A 16,870-nucleotide genomic window follows, 5' to 3' on the forward strand; every position below is an offset into this window, starting at 1 on the left:
TTTGTCATCTGAGCTATATGCCAATAAAGTTTTACCAAAAAAGAAATTATGAAAAGAATAAGCAGATTTTTATGAGTATTTACCAAATTGAATGCCTCTAAGCCAAAAATTTCAGTTACCTTATATAAAGATTTATATGGTGCCCCAAACCATTGAATTGTGCACTTTAAATGATTCGGATAGCAAATTTTAGATAATATAAGTTTTACCTTGATTTTTTAAACAATCTATTTGCTTAAAAACATTAAGATAAAAAAATTAATTCAGCAAAGAAAGCCCAGTGAAACAAGTCAGAACACAAATTGTTTTTGATATCAACTCCCCAAACAGAATTCAGAGGGAAATCAAAATTGTGTACCTACTGGGCACAGCTGTTCACGCCTGTAATCTCAACACTTTTGCAGGCCAAGGCAGTAGGATTGCTTTAGCTCAGGAGTTTGAAACCAGCCTAGGCAAAAGAGCTACCACACTAGCTCTTAAAAAAAAAAAAAAAAGGGTACCAAAAAGTATCACTGGAGTACAGTGGCTCTCTATTCACAGGCATGATCATAGCTCACTGCAGCCTCAAACTCCTAGGCTCAAGTGAGCCTCCTTCCTCAGCCTCCTGAATAGCTTGGACTACAGTTACAAGCCACTGCATCAGCTCCAACTTGTTTTTCCAGGAGCCCCATAGAAAGCCACCAACTGAGAGTCCTCAAAATTAACTTAGTGGAACCTTAAATATTAAGGAAGAGATCAGCACTTACATATGTGAAACAATGAGGCTGAATGTATTACTAGGCAAAAGAGAATGACACAAAACACATTCTGTCTGAACAAAGCAAGTGTGGTTATATAGGGTTTTGAGAAGCTTGGATGTCAGGGATTGACAGATTTCTAAAACTAGGAACATTTAAGGGATTGGCTTGCTGTTTGTTAGCCTTGGTGTTTAGAGTTTGGAGAACTAGCAGAAGCAGAAGCTGTCACAGATTGGCCGACTTTCAGAGGCATGGCTGTTGGAGCAAAGCAGCAGTTACTATCTGATCAGGAGGGGTTTAAAACTGGTTCTGTGGTTACTCGTTTATGGTTTATGGAACAAGGGCTAAAGAATAAACAGTTCTTTCTTATCTTGAATTTGGAGAATAGGAACTTTTTATTCTCAATCTTTACTGTTTCTGCCAGCTACATCATAAATTTAGTTTAAAAGCAAAGATATTACTGTTAGTCAACAAACAAGTTAATAAAGGCAGACAGGTCAAAGGGGGAATTCTTTAAGCTTGTGCTGAAGAATGTTAGAAATTAGAGAGAAGTCCTCTAATATTAAAAATTTTATTGTTAAAGAGACACAGTAGCTTATAACTCAGTATCATTGAATGGCAGTCTTTCAAGATTAATTTCATCGGAATTGGTAGAGCCTATTCAGTCTTTTCTTGGAAAAATAGAAGTGCTGTTACATAGAATATTCATTCAAAAAACGTTATTCAATACAAAGTTAGCTGAGTGTGGTGGCATATACCTGAAATCCCAGCTATTCTGGAGGCTGAGGCAGGAGAATTGCTTGAACCCAGGAGGTGGAGGTTTCAGTGAGCAGAGATTGCACCATTGGACTCCAGCCTGGGCACAAGAGTGCAACTTCATCTCAAAAAAAAAGAAAAAAAAAGATTACTGAACACATAACAGGAGAATAATGCTGAATGTTAGTGCTCAAGTCTTAAAGGAGCCCCCAGTTATATCAAACAGGCATACTTAGTTAAATAGCTAACTATAATTTAGTGCCTATCACATTGTAATTAGATCTATATAGAGTGCCACAGGAGCAGAGAAAAAGGAGTTATTAACTGCCTAAGGAAGGTGGAGAAGTACTTAGAAAAATCTTTGTGGAAAGGTTTATATTTTGAATGGACTGTTGATAAATAAGCACTCACCAGGCATCAAAAAACAATGAGAAGGCATTTACAGAGGGACGGGCATCCACGCAGGCTTGTGAGCATGTGATGGATCGGAGGAACAGCAAGTGGGACAGTGGGGTGGGAGCATAGAGGCTGTGGAAAGAAGTAGTAGAAGGAAATAACTCAGCCAAATTGTGAAAGATATTTTTCGTTCCTGGTTAAGAATTAGTTAATTTTTTAGATAGAAGTCATGGAAGTTTTTAAACAGGGAAGAAACGTGATGAGGTTGTTCACAGACTATAAAAGATGAATTACAGAAGAGAAGACAAAAGTCCAGGAGATGGGTTAGAAGGCTACTGAAAATGCTGGATTTCAGGATGTTCTGAGGCACAGTCTTAGGAACAGGGCAAGGAAACAGACCTTATCACTCTTGATCTCTTCCTATTCACAAGTTATATTTGATTTATCATAATTACTGTACCCTTGTCAAAATGCAAGTATGTGCTCGCTTCAGGAGCACATATACTAAAATTGGAATGATACAGAGAAGATTAGCGTGGCCCCTGTGCAAGGATGACACACAAATTTATGAAGCAGTCCATATTTAAGGCAAGTATGCCATCGTTAGGAGGCCCTGATCGTTTCTTCTGTTCATGTTCTCTCTCTGCCTCTCTGTCTGTCTCTCTCTCTCTTTTCCTCCTTCTACCCCCTACCCTCCCTCTCCCTTCTTCACTATCTCCCCTCTCTTCTCTTCTCCTCCTTCTCTTGCCCTGATCCAAGTGAAAAATTAGCGTCTGTGCCGGGGAAGAATTGCTAGTGAATATCAAGATTGTTTTAATTAATAGATTAGGAAGAAATTAATTTGAAGGGAAAAAGCTTTGATTTCCTTTTATTGATAAGGATATAAACAAGAAGTTTATAATAAATGGTAACTTGGCTGGGTGTGGTGGCTCACACCTGTAATCACAGCACTTTGGAAGGCTGAGGCTGGTAGATCACCTGAGGTCAGGAGTTCAATACCAGCCTGAACAATTTGGCAAAACCCCGTCTCTACTAAAAATACAAAAAGTAGCCAGGTGTGGTGGTGTGTACCTGTAATCCCAGCTACTAGGGAGGCTGAGGCAGGAGACTTGCTTGAACCTGGGAGGTGGAGGTTGTGATGAGCCAAGATTGCACCACTGCATTCCAGCCTGGGCGACAGAGACTCCATCTCAAAAAAATAAAAAATGAAACAAATAAATGGTAACTTAAAAAGTAAAAGCTAAGTTGCATTGCCACAGTAAATACAGTTGTGCAAAAATATGTCTGCATGTGAACAAAGCCTCGAGAATATTTGCCATGCAAGAAATAGGATCATGTATGATTCTTTTCCTGTTAAGTAATTTCCTTTCATGACAGTTTTTTTTGCTCTGTCACCCCAGGCTGGAGAGCAGTGGTGCAATCTCAGCTCACTGCAACTTCTCCCTCCTAGGTTCAAGTGATCCTCCCTCCTTAGCCTCCTGAGTAGGTGGGACTACAGGCCCATGATGCCATGCCTAGCTAATTTTTTTTTTCTTTTCTTCAACTTTTATTTTAAGTTCTGGGATACATGTGCAAGTTTGTTATTAGGGTGATGCACAAGTAATCATGGAACATGTGCTGTGGTGGTTTGCTGCACAGATCAACCCATCACCTATGTATTAAGCCGAGCATCCATTAGCTATTCTTCTTGATGCTCTCCCTTCCCACCCATCACCCCGTAACAGGCCCCAGTGTGTGTTGTTCTCCCCCACCCATGTGTTCATATGTTCTCATTGTTCAGCTCCCACTTAGAAGAGAGCATGCGATGTTTGGTTTTCTGTTCCTGCCTTAGTTTGCTGAGGATAACGGCTTGCAGTTCCATCCATGTCCTTGCAAAGGACATGTTCTCTGTCCTTTTTATGGCTATATAGTATTCCATGGTGTATATGTACCACATTTTCTTTATCCAGTCTATCACTGATGGCATTTGGGTTGATTCCCTATCTTTGCTATTGTGAATAATAAAAAGCCTTGATTTCTGACCATTTTCTTGGTTCTCTAGATAATTAAATTGAAAGCTGAAGCCCGGCTGGACCTGCTAAAGCAGATCGGTGTTTCTGTGGACACATGGCTAAAGAGTGCCATGAACCAAGTAATGGAAGAACTGGAAAATGAGCGATGGGCCCGCCCTCCTGCAGTGACCAGTAATGGCACTTTACACTCGGTACAATTTCTTTTCTTGGATATAAGTTGATTTTCGTTGAAGGATTCTTTGACTCTTTACCCAAACTTAATAGCCAGAATTTTTAAAAAAGATAATAGTTTGCTAGTGGTTTAGGTAATAATTCTTCAGCCTATCACTAATTGATTTAAAATTGTTGCAGGAAAAGAAAGAGAGGAAAAAATTGGTGTTTTTTTTTTAATGTATGATGAAGAATATATGATCACTGTTTGGGTTATCAATGCCCATATATCAAACTCATTATCCTATTCATAAAATAAATATGCTTGTGTCTATAAGTAACAGAATAGAAAACAATCTAGTGTCTCTGAAGTTCTTGGAGGTCTTCCTTAGTGAAAAATGAAAATAAACATCCAAAGATTTGTACAAAATCTTAAAGAAGTGAAAGGAATGCTCTTCTTAGTGTGTGGGCTTAGTCTAAAGGTGACTTCAAATCTTGAAAGCTGTTAAGCTTTCATATTCTCCTCACATAGAGTTTAGGTGAGTTTTACAGACAAGGCCAAGACACAGCTTAAGTTTCTTGCTTCAAGTCCAGGGCTTTTTCCACTCTGATGTCATCTGGTTCAACCTTAGTTTTTCATGTTGGATATCTAAGTACCAGAAAAGTTTGATGATTTGCCTGGTACTACATAGGTGGATGTGTAATGCCTCACTAGTCAGACTAATGTAATTCCTACTGTCACCTCCCCACCCATTACTCTCTGTCATCCTGTTTATTTCCTTAATAGTATTAATTACAGTTTGAACTTACCTTCTTTATTTGTTTTCTTTTGTTTGTTGTCTGTCTTCCTTTCTAGAATGTAATTGCCATATCTTTCTGGTTCCCTGCTCTGCACAGCAAAGTGCCTGGCACATAGTAGGTTCTTAAATATTTTTTGAAGGAAGGAGTGAATGGTGGATGTATGGGAAAGTAGGGAGATGGAATAGTGGCAAACTAAAAGCTAGAACTCTAATCTCCCAACTTCCCACTATCTTCACAGTGCCTCTTTAAAATGCTTGTGCTCTTCAGATACCAGGCAGGCTTGCTAGAGAAACTGGCAAAAGTTTTAAAACATTCCTGGAAGTTTTGTCAGATAGCATTCTGATTTTCTAATGAGAATATACTTGCACATTTAAGAAGGATTGCATGTGGGTGTACATTTTAAGGAAAAACAATCTGTTGAAGCTTTATTTTTATTTCACTATTAATATTCATCTAGCTGGAGGGAAAAAGAAACATCATCCACTCAACTTTGGAATTACAAGTGCTTCCCTAGTTGTTATTAGAACAGAGTTGTCCTGGCCAGGCGTGGTGGCTCATGCCTATAATCCCAGCACTTTAGGAGGCCAAGGCAGGCAGATCATCTGAGGTCAGGAGTTTGAGACCAGCCTGGCCAACATAATGAAACCCCATCTCTACTAAAAATACAAAAATCAGCTGGTTGTGGTGGCAGGCACATGTAATCCCAGCTACTCGGGAGGCTGAGACAGAATTGCTTGAACCCGGGAGATAAAGGTCACAGGGAGCTAAGATCACGCCATTGCACTCCAGCCTTGGTGACAAGAGTGAAACTCCATCTCAAAAACAAAAACAGAGTTGCTCCATCTCATGGAATATCTCCTACTATTGCACCTTCACATTGCCAGTCTACTTCAGATTGTTGCAGAGTTTTTGATGACAGCAAATTCCAGGCCCACTTGTATGAAGGATATGTCATTTGAGATGGTCCTTAAAGAATTTTAACAGGAGATAAAGAAGAAGGGCTATTTTCAGTGTGAAGGGAATGAAGGAGCTGTGCCTAGTACAGTAGTAGTAAGCATTGAATAAATGAATATTTTTGAGACCTGTCTGAAGGAGCTGTGCCTAGTACAGTAGTGGTAAGCATTCAACAAATGAGTATTTTTGAGACTATCCAGAGACATCACTCATCTAGAAACATGTCATAGCCTCTGTGAAGAAAGCATTTTGCAATCCCATCCCACGTTTTTCTTCCCCCTAGTCAGTCTTACAGAGCCTGCATCTTTCAACTGAGAGATTACATTTTGTGGAAGATCTACTAATAATATAAATAAAGGAGAGATGTAGGCACAAAATAGTTTAATGAGGACCCATATTTATTTAATCCACTTTTAAATAATAGCACTGAAATTATTTAGAGGGGGTTGTATCTCTTCATACTGACAGCTGGCTGGCTGAGGAACGAAGCAGAAATACACATTCTAGAGGCCAAATTATTTCTTCCATTACAGGTGCCAACAAAAGCATTTGTCATCTGGAAAACATGATTAATACTACCGTTAGACATTAATAGTATAACTGAAAAGTGCCCTGTGGAAGATAAATGTTTTAAAAAGACACATTATAGAAGAAGGAAGGACCTATACTTCCTGGGTATTAACTCTGCCTTCTGTATCATGCTATGGTATAGAATGTAAGACTGGAAGAAAGGAATCCCAGAATATAGCAACATTGTTTTTAAAGGAGAACAGTCCACTGACACAGTTAACTAAGTTGCAGCTGGCTGGAGCCTGCCTGCATTAGATTGCTGCCAGCCACCCCATCAGCCTGTGTCACTTGCCCTCCCTTGTCTTACTGTCCTGCTTCTCTTACTCAAAAGCCATACCAAATGACAACCTGACTTTTGAAATTATATTAATTTTACAATAGAAAAAGTTATATAAGTAGATTACAGAAAAAAATTTGGAAAATACAGAAGAAAATGATTAGTAGATCCATCCTTATAATAGCACAACTAGCAATTTGGTGTATTTCCTTATTCTTTTATTTTTTAATTGACATAAAACTGTGTATATTTATTGTGGACAATATAATGTGCATTGTTTGTTTGTTTGTTTGGAGACAAGGTCTCCCTCTATCGCCCAGGCTAGAGTGCAGTGGCACTGTCAATGGCTTACTGCAGCCTCAACCTTTCAGGCTTAATGGATCCTCCTGCCTCAGCCTCCTGAGTAGCTGGGACTACAGGCACATGCCCCCATCCCCAGCTAATTTTTGTATTTTTTAACTATGTTGCCTAGGCTAGTCTCAAACACCTAGGCTCAAGCAATCTGCCAACATTAGCCTCCCAAAGTGCTGGGATTACAGGCATGAGCCACTATACCCAGCCCATATTTTTATTCTTTCTACTGTTTTATTTGTGAACCACTATGCCCAGCCTGTTATTTTATTTCTTACATTTTCAAACTATAGCTGACAATGTTAACATCACTTCCCTGTTTTCAGCTACTTTCCCCAACTAATGTACAAAAGCAAACTGCCAGTCTACTCTGTTGTACAGCCTCCCTAAGAGTATGAACATCTGCAGAGTTGCATATAAATTCTGACTCTACTCATTGTGAAGACCATGCTGAATAATGATGTTGGAAACAAGGGTAAGATAAGGAATTCATGAAACTGCTATGATCATATGCTTTGGCTGGGTCATACAATAGGTATATATTTAACATTTTAAGAAACTGACAGTTTTCCAAAGTTGTTATACCATTTTACAGTGCTGTCAATAGGGTGCTAGTGTTTCAGTTGTTCCACAATATCGACAACACCTAGTATAGTCAGTCTTTTGGACTTTAGACATTCTAATAAGTGTGATGTTGTAAATCATTGTCATTTTAATTTCCATTTCCCTAATAATATTGAGCATCTTTTTATGTGTTTGTTTGCATCTTTATATTTTCTTTGGTGAAGTGTCTGTTCAAATCTTTGTTTAGTTTTTATTGGGTTTGTTTTATTTTTATTGCATTTTAAGAGTTTGTATTCTGAATACAAATCCTTTATCAGATAATTGATTTATGTAATTTTCTCCCAGTCTGTGGCTTATTTTTTCATTTCCTTAACAATGCCTTTCAAAAAGCACAAATTTTTAATTTTAATGAAATCCAACCTACCAGTTTTTCTTCTGTGGATCTTATTTTTGGTGTGGTAGCTAAGAAATCTTTGCCTAAAACCAAGATCATAAAGATTTTCTCCTAGGTTTTCTTCTGGAAGTTGTATAGTTTTAGGTTTTGCATTTAAATGTATAATTCAGCATGAGCTCATCTTTTAGTATGGTAAACAGAGTAAGTCAGAGTTCTTTGTTTTTAACTGTCCCTTTTTTGAACTTTTTTTTTTTAACTGTCCTTTCTCCACTGAATTGCCTTTGCATTGTTGTCAGAAATCAGTTAATCAGTCCTGGGACAGTGGCTTATCTCTGTAATCCCAACACATTGGGAGCTGAGTGGGAGGATCACTACAGGCCAGGAGTTTGAGACCACCCTGAGCAACACAGTAGACCCTGTCTCTAAAAAAGAAAAAAAAGTTTTCAACTAGCCAGGCATTGTGGTACATTCATGTGGTCCTGGCTACTCAGGAGGTTAAGGCAGGAAGATATCTTGAACCCAGAAGGTCAAGGTTACAGTGAACTATGATTGTGTCATTTTACTCCAACCTGGGAAACAGAGCAAGACTTTGTCTCTTAAAAAAAAAAAAAAAAAAGATTGGCCAGATGTGGTGTCTTACACCTGTAATACCAGCACTTTGCGAGGCCAAGACGGGCAAATCACGAGGTCAGGGGCTCAAGACCAGCCTGGCCAACCTGGTGAAATCCCATCTCTACTAAAAATACAAAAAATTAGCTGGGCGTAGTGATGGGCGCCTGTAATCCCAGCTACTCAGGAGGCTGAGGCAGGAGAATTGCTTGAGCCCAGGAGGCAGAGATTATAGTGAGCCAAGATCATGCCATGTATTCCAGGCCTGGCAACAGAGCAAGACTCTCTCAAAAAAAAAAAGACAAAAAATTAATCGTGTGTATAGGTTTATTTCTTTGCATTTGGTTCTTCTCCATTGATCTATTTGTCCAGCTTGATGCCAGTACTACACTGCCTTAATTACTATAATTTTATAATAAGTCATGACGTCAGGTGGTGTAAATCCTCCAACTTTCTCCTTTATCAAAGTTATTTTGGCTATTCTAGGTCCTTTGCATTTCCATATAAATTAAAAATTGGTTTTCTACCCCAGAAATCCTATCAGGATTTTTATTAGGATTATGATGACTCTGTAGATCAACTGGAAGACAATTGCCATCTTAACAGTATTCTGTTTTCCAATCCATGAGCATAATATACTTTCATCGTTTATTTAGTACTTTAATTTCTCTCAGCAATGTTTTGTGGTTTTTAGTATATAGATATTGCACATTCTTTGTCAGACTTACCCCTGTGTCATAACTGTGGATGCTATTATAAATGATATTTAAAATTATAATTTCCAACTATTCATTGCTAATCTATAAAAAATACAGTTGGTTGTTGTATATTGATCTTATATCCTGCAATCTTACTAAACTCACTTATTAGTTCTAGTAGCTTTTTTGTAGGTTCCATAGGATTTTCTGTGTAATCATGTAACCAGCAAATACAGTTTTACTTATTCCTTTTCTATTTGGATTCCTTTTTCCTTCTTACTGTAAAATTGCTGAATAGAAGTAGGGTGAGTGTCAACTTGCCTTGTTCTTAAACTTTTAGCAAGAATGCATTCAGTCTTTCACCATTAAGTATGAAGTTAGCAGTGGGTTTTTGTAGATGCTCTTTATCGTGTTAAAGAAGTTTCTTCTGTTTCTATTTTGTTTGCTAATAGAATGGATGTTGGATCTTGTCAAATGGTTCTTTTTCAGTCTGCTAATATGGTTTAATTGCACTGATGATTTTTCAAATATTAAACCAGCTTCACATTCCTGGTAAACCCCACTTGGCTCATCATATACTGTCTTTTCTGTATATTGATTGGAATTGGTTTGTTAGGACTCTGATAAGCATGCTTGCATCTCCATTTATTTTCCTTGTAATATTCTTGTCTGGTTTTGTTATAATACTTGTCTCCGAATACTTGAAAAGTATCCTCTCCTTTTCAAGTTTCTGGAAGCTTTGTATAGAATAGTATGGAATTTTTTCTTCCTGAAATGTTTGGTAGAATTCACCAGAGCTGTTGTCTGGTCCTGGAGTTTTCTTTTGGAAGTTTTTTTAAAAAACAGACTCCATTTCTTTAGTAGATACAGAGTCATTAAGGTTATTCTTCTTGAGTGAACTTTGATAATTTTAAGGAATTTGTCCATTCCATCTAAGTTGTCAGATTTATTGACACAAAGTTGTTTGTAATATTCTTTATCCTTTTATTTTCTGGAAAATTAGTAGTGATAACACCTCTGTCATTCCTGATACTGGTAGTGTCTCCTCTCTTCTAGTCATTCTGCTAGAGGTTTATTAATTAGATGGAGCTCTATGAAGAATCAGCTTTTGATTTTATCGATTTTTCCCTCTTGTGTTTCCCTTTTCTATTTTCTCAATTTCTGTTCAGAATTTTATTATTTCCTTTCTTCTGTTAAATTTGGATTTAATTTTCTCCTTTCTAATTTGTAAGGTAGAAACTGAGGTCATTGACTTGAGACTTTTCTTCTTTTTGAATATCGTTATTAAGTGCTAAACATTTTGTAAGTATTGCTTTAGGTCCACTGCAAAAATTCTGATATGTTGTGCTATCATTTTTATCCAGTTCCAAATATTTTCTGATTTATTTTTCTTTTTTAGACAGCGTCTTGCTCTGTCACCCAGGCTAGAGTGCAGTGACATGATCTCTGCTGATGGCAGCCTCCTCCTTCCAGATGATTCTCATGCCTCAGCCTCCCAGCACCACCATGCCCAGCTAATTTTTGTATTTTTAGTAGAGATGGGGGTCTCACTATGTTGCCCAGGCTGGTCTCAAACTCCTGAGCTCAAGTGATTCACCCACCTCAGCCTCCCAAAGTGCTAGGATTATAGGAGATTTTTCCAGATAACTTTTTGTTATGTATTTCTACTTTATTTCCATTGTAGTCAAATAACATACTTGAATCCTTTTAAATTTGTTGTTACCCAGTATAATGTATATCTTGGTAAATGTTATATGTGTTCTTTTAAAAAAAAAATGAATGTGTATTTGGCTGTTGTTAGGGGTTACATTCTATAAATATCAATTAAGTCAAGTTGATTGATAGTATTGTTCTAATCTTTTATATCAGGGGTCTCCAACCTCCAGGCCACAGACCTTTACCACATAGCAAGAGGTGAGTGGTCAGAGAGGGAGCATTACTGCTTCAGTTCTGCCTCCTGTCAGATCAGCAGCAGCATTAGATTCTCATAGGAGCACAAACCCTATTGTGAACTGCACATGTGAGGGATCTAGGTTGCACGTTCCTTATAAGAATCTAATACCTGATGATCTGAGATAGAACAGTATCATCCTGAAACCTTCCCTCATGGTGCCCTGAGGATCCAGTCCTTGGAAAAATTGTCTTCCATGAAACTGGTTCCTGGTGCCAAAAAGATTGGGGACTGTTGTTCTGTATCCTTACTAATCTTTTTTTTTTTTAATTAATTAATTTATTTATTTATTTTGGGGGAGGAAGGGAGGAAGGCAGGAAGGGAGGGAAGGAAGAAGGAAGGAAGGAAGGGAGGAAGGGGGGAGGGAGGAAGGGAAGGAAGTAAATCAAGCAATGAGAGACACATTGCCGACCTGGATCTAGAGGTTTACAAGTTGATTTCTTTTTTTTTTTTCCTTTTTTTTTTTGAGAGAAGGAAAGAAGAAAAAAAAATGAGTAAAGGAGAAGAAGAAAGAGGAAGAGAAAGAGGGAGGGTGAATGGAAATATTGCTTTATTCTGAAAAAAAAAATGGGTATTAATAATGGCCAATCAATGTTTCATTTAAACCTATGAGTAGGTGTGATGTGGTATTGACAAGAATTTATATTTTGTGTATTTGAAGTGGAGAGCTCTATAAATATTTATTAAGTTTACTTGTTCCAGATCTGAGTTCGAGTCCTTGATATCCTTATTAATCTTCTGTCTCATTGAATCTAAGTCTCTATGTATCTGGGTGTTAGGATGGTTAGCTCTTGTTGTTGTATTGATCCTTTTACCACTATATCTTTGTTGCTTTAAAATCTATTTTATCCGCTATGAGAATTGCAACTCCTGCTTTTTATTTATTTATTTATTTATTTTTGCTCTCCATTTGGTTGGTAAATCTTTCTCCATCCCTTTGTTTTGAGTCTTTGTGTATCCTTGCATGTGAAACGGGTCTGGATGTAACGTGCCATTGGGTTTTGGCTGTGTCTTTTGATTGGGGGATTTAGTCGATTTAAATTTAGGGTTACTGCCATTTGATGTTAACTGGCTGTTTTATCCATTCGTTGATGAAAATTCTTCTTTATGTTGGTGCTCTTTACTTTCTGGTATATTTTTAGAAAGGCTAATATTGGTTGTTTCTTTCTGTGTGTAATGCCTCTTTCAGAAGCTCTTATAAAGCAGGCCTGGTGGTAATAAAATCTCTGAGTACTTGCTTGTTCATTAAAGATTTTATTTTTCCTTCAGTTGTGAAGCTTAGTTTGGCAGGATATGAAATTCTTGGCTGAAGGTTCTGTTCTTTGAGGATGTTGAATATTGGCCCCCACTCTCTTCTGGCTTGTAGAGTTTCTGCTGAGAGATATGCTAAGTCTGATAGGCTTGCCTTTGTGGGTAACCTGACCTTTCTCTCTGGCTGCCCTTAGTATTTTCTCCTTCGTTTCAACCCTGGTGAATCTAACGATTATGTGCCTTGGGGTTGCTCTTCTTGAGGAATATCTTTGTGGTGTTCTCTGTATTACCTGGGGTTGAATGTTGACCTGCTTTGCTAGTTTAGGAAAATTTTCCTGAATAATATCCTGAAGGGTATTTTCCAGCTTGGATTCATTCTCTCCATCGCATTCAGGTACACCTATCAAACGTAAATTTGGTCTTTTCACATAGTCCCACATTTCTTGGAGACTTTGCTCATTCCTTTTTATCCTTTTTTCTCTAATCTTGTCTTCTTGTTTTGTTTCATTAAGTTGGACTTTGACCTCTGATATCCTTTCTTCTGCTTGAACAATTCGAGTGTTTAAACCTGTGCATACTTCTTGGAGTTCCTGTATTGTATTCTTCAGTTCCATTAATTCACTTATATTCCTCTCTAAGTTGTCTATTCTCAATAGGATTTCATCAAACCTTTTTTCAAAGTTCTTAGTTTCTTTACGTTGGGCTACAACATGTTCTTTTAACTCGCAGAAGTTTCTTATTATTCATTCCCTGAAGCGTGGTTCTGTTATTGGGATGCACTCGTTCTCCATCAAGCCTTGTTCCATTGTTGATGTGGAACTGTGATCATCTTTAGAGGGAGAGGCATTCTGATTTTGAGTATTCTCAGACTTTTTACGCTGGTGTCTTCCCATCATTGTAAATTTATCCTCCTGTCGTCTTTGAAATTACCAACTTTCAGATTAGGTCTCTTGAGTGGACGTCCAAGTTGTTAGTTCCCAGGGCCAGAACAGCGGCATTAAGACTGATGGTGCTTTTCTGCCCAGGATTCTCCTGTCTGGCTTCCTTCTTGTGTCCATAATAGGCGACTCTGCCTTCCTGGGGCTCCAAACCTCGGTCAGAAGGGGAACCAGTCTTGTTTACTCTGCGCTGAGAGCTGCCGCGTGGAGGTCACAGCCGCTGCGCTGGCCACAAGAGTCGCGCTGGTAACCCCTTTGACTCCTCCACTGGGGATCTTCTGCTCCGTGAGTGACCAGAATTTGTCTGAAAGTGTGGCGTCCTCTAGTTCTCTGCGCTTTCACTGAGAGCTGCAATCCCGAGATGTTAGCGATCAGCCATCTTGGATTGGTTTTGGTCATTATCTGCCCGCCTTGGCGGCCTCGCTTTGGCTTAGAGCAGTCATCGGCACCAGCACCCCGTGCCGCCGACTGCGCGCTGGGACCCAGCGTCCGCCAGCCCTTACTAATCTTAATACTCTACCAGATGCCCTATGCCTTATGAGGTTTTTACTCTTTTAGGAGGGAGCAAGAGTTACTCTCAGACCTATGAGAGCTCTGAGGATTATTTTTTTAAATCCTTTTTAGTGCTTCTAGCCCTGGCCTGGGGTAGTTTGTTCACATACATGTACTGATCAATACAGGTACTGACCAATACCTGAGGGCAGTCTTGGAGAGGTCCCTCTGCAGATTTCTGAAGTACTGTGCATATTCCCCCTTATCTGTGGGGGATATATATATATATTTTTTTCTTTTTTTGAGACGGAGTTTCGCTCTTGTTACCCAGGCTGGAGTGCAATGGCGCGATCTCGGCTCACCACAACCTCCGCCCCCTGGGTTCAGGCAATTCTCCTGCCTCAGCCTCCTGAGTAGCTGGGATTACAGGCACACGCCACCGTGCCCAGCTAATTTTTTGTAGTTTTTAGTAGAGACGGGGTTTCACCATGTTGACCAGGATGGTCTCGATCTGCCAACCTCGTGATCCACCCGCCTTGGCCTCCCAAAGTGCTGGGACTACAGGCTTGAGCCACCGCACCCGGCCGGGGATATATTGTTTTTAAACAGGGTCTCACTCCATCACCCAGGCTGGAGTGCAATGGCATAATCTCGGCTCACTGCAACCTCTGCCTCCTGGGTGCAAGAAATTCTCCTGCCTCACCCTCCCGAGTAGCTGAGATTACTGGTGCCTATCACCATGCCCAGCTAATTTATTTATTTTTAGTAAAGACAGGTTTTCACCAGGTTGGCCAGGCTGTTCAAACTCCTGACCTTAGGTGATCCATCCACCTCAGCCCCCCAGAGTGTTGGGATTACAGGTGTGAGCCACCACTCCAGGCAGGGGATACATTTCAAGACCTCCAGTGCATGCCTGAAATCGCAGATAGTACCGAACCCTATATATACTGTTTTTCCCTATACATTTGTATCTATCATAAAGTTAATTTATAAATGAGGCACAGATTACCAACACTAGTAATAAAATAGAATACCTAACAATATGCCAGCAGCACTACTCTGGTGCTTTGGGGCCAGTATTAAGTGAAATAAGGGCTACTTGAACACAAACACTGTGATATGGTGACTGTCAATCAAAATAACTGAGATGGCCACTAAATGACTAATGGGCAAGTAGCTTATACAATGTGCATATACTTGATTCACATCTGGGGAGAAAGAGTGAAACACTGTAAGATTTCATCAGGTTACTCAGAGTGGCACACAATTTAAAACTTATGAATAGTTTATTTCTGGAATTTCCTATTTAATGTTTTCGGACTGTGGTTGACTGGGTAACTGTCACCATGGAAAGCCAAACCATGGATAAGGGGAGACTGCTGTATTCCACAACCTGAGCTCTGTCTCCACTTTGGCTTTACTGAATTCCCAGTTTTATCTCCTGTTCAGGGAGATCACCATCGTCTGCCTGAATTTCTTCTCCTGATGTCTTAGCCTAGAAACTTTCTTCATACAGTACATTTGGGAATTGTTTGTTTCCCATCCCCAAGGGATCCCTGTCCTTCATGAGTGATGCCCATTGTGTTGAAAACTATTCTTTCATATATTTTAAACAGTTTTTTTGTTGTTTCTGATAGGAGGTTAAATCTGATTCCTGATACTCCGTCTTACCTGGAAACACAAGTCCATTTTCCTGATATTTTTAACATCACCTTTTTCTTAACTTTTATTTTAAGATCAGCAATATAATCACAGGTTCGTTACATAGGTAAACTTGTGTCATGGGGGTTGTACAGATTATTTCATCAGCCAGGTATTAAGCCTCGTACCCATTAGTTATTTTTCCTAATCCTCTCCCTCCTTCCACCCTCCACCTTCCAAAAGACCCCAGTGTGTGTTGATCCCCTCTATGTGTCCATGTACTCTCATCATTTAGCTTCTACTTACAAGCGAGAACATCTGGTGCTTGGTTTTCTGTTCCTGTGTTAGTTTGCTAAGAATAATGGCCTCTGGCTCCATTCATGTCCCTGCAAAGAACATTATCGCATTCTTTTTTATGGCTACATAGTATTTCATGATCAATATCTACCACATTTTCTTTATCTAGTCTACCATTGATGGGCATTTAGGTGGATAGTGCTTCAGTGAACATACCTGTGCGTGTGTCCTTATAATAGAATGATTTATATTCCTTTGGTTAACATCATCTTTGATAACCTACTTGTGTTGTATTTGGAGTAATGTCTGCTGTGATCATTTCCCTGTCCAATGGAGTTGAGAGGTTCTAAAGTAAATATTGAGGAGCTGCCTTCCTCTTTATTAGATATTACCAGATTCTTTATCTGGATTCTCCCTTCACCATAAAAACAAAAACTAATGCTTTATTAAGTACCTCCTATGCACCAAACATGTGTTAGGGGTTTTAAATATTTTACTTCATTTAATCTTTATGCTAACTTTGTGAAGAAGTAATTGTCTTCATTAGAGTGACGAGGTCATTGAAACTGAGGAGTTAAATAATTTGCCCAAGGTCACACAAAAAGTAAGTGGCATAGTCAACATTCAAACCCACGTTAGCCAGACCCCAAGACCCTGCTTTCTACTTCATGATTGTGTCATGATCATGAGCCCCTCAGAGGTTATTTTGCTGAATACAAGAAGATGGCTGCCAAAGCCGACTCAAAAAGATTATCTTACCTGCCTTTGCAATAAGAGTAATAAGCATTTTACAACATCTAAGACAGGAAAAATGTTAGTATAGCTGGAAAGAATAGTTTCGATTGAAGTTCTGTCAGGTGACAGGAAGAAAAGGAGATGAGAGAACAGTCCTTAAGCCACAGAGGAAGCACGTGATTTTAGAAATGCTGGGTCAAGAAAACAATGTAACAATTCAGTTAAGAGAGTGGAAGATGAAAAAGGAAGAAATTATTCTGAGATGACATGCTTTGGAAAGCAGCTAGAGCAATGCA

The 16,870-nt window shown here is 39.0% G+C and overlaps 1 protein-coding gene and 1 non-coding gene across 18 annotated transcripts in view; both read left to right on the top strand.

The window, feature by feature from the left end:
• FCHSD2 (FCH and double SH3 domains 2) overlaps nucleotides 1-16,870 on the top strand; it is a 300,132-nt gene that overhangs the window by 262,713 nt on the left and 20,549 nt on the right. For 10 of the 17 annotated variants that reach the window (XM_035264145.3, XM_017977813.4, XM_078340293.1 and 7 more), the window contains one exon: nucleotides 3,931-4,092. The exons of the other annotated variants lie outside the window; for them this stretch is intronic. In XM_035264145.3, coding sequence (XP_035120036.1) covers nucleotides 3,931-4,092 — 162 coding nt within the window. The remainder of the gene's footprint in view (nucleotides 1-3,930; nucleotides 4,093-16,870) is intronic. 17 annotated transcript variants of the gene reach the window in all.
• On the top strand, nucleotides 2,370-2,476 carry LOC118145896 (U6 spliceosomal RNA). Its single transcript, XR_004731383.1, has one exon. It is a non-coding gene; the product is annotated as a U6 spliceosomal RNA (small nuclear RNA).

This window comes from Callithrix jacchus, chromosome 10, assembly GCF_049354715.1.
Source record: "Callithrix jacchus isolate 240 chromosome 10, calJac240_pri, whole genome shotgun sequence".
NCBI classification, from domain to species: domain Eukaryota; kingdom Metazoa; phylum Chordata; class Mammalia; order Primates; family Cebidae; genus Callithrix; species Callithrix jacchus.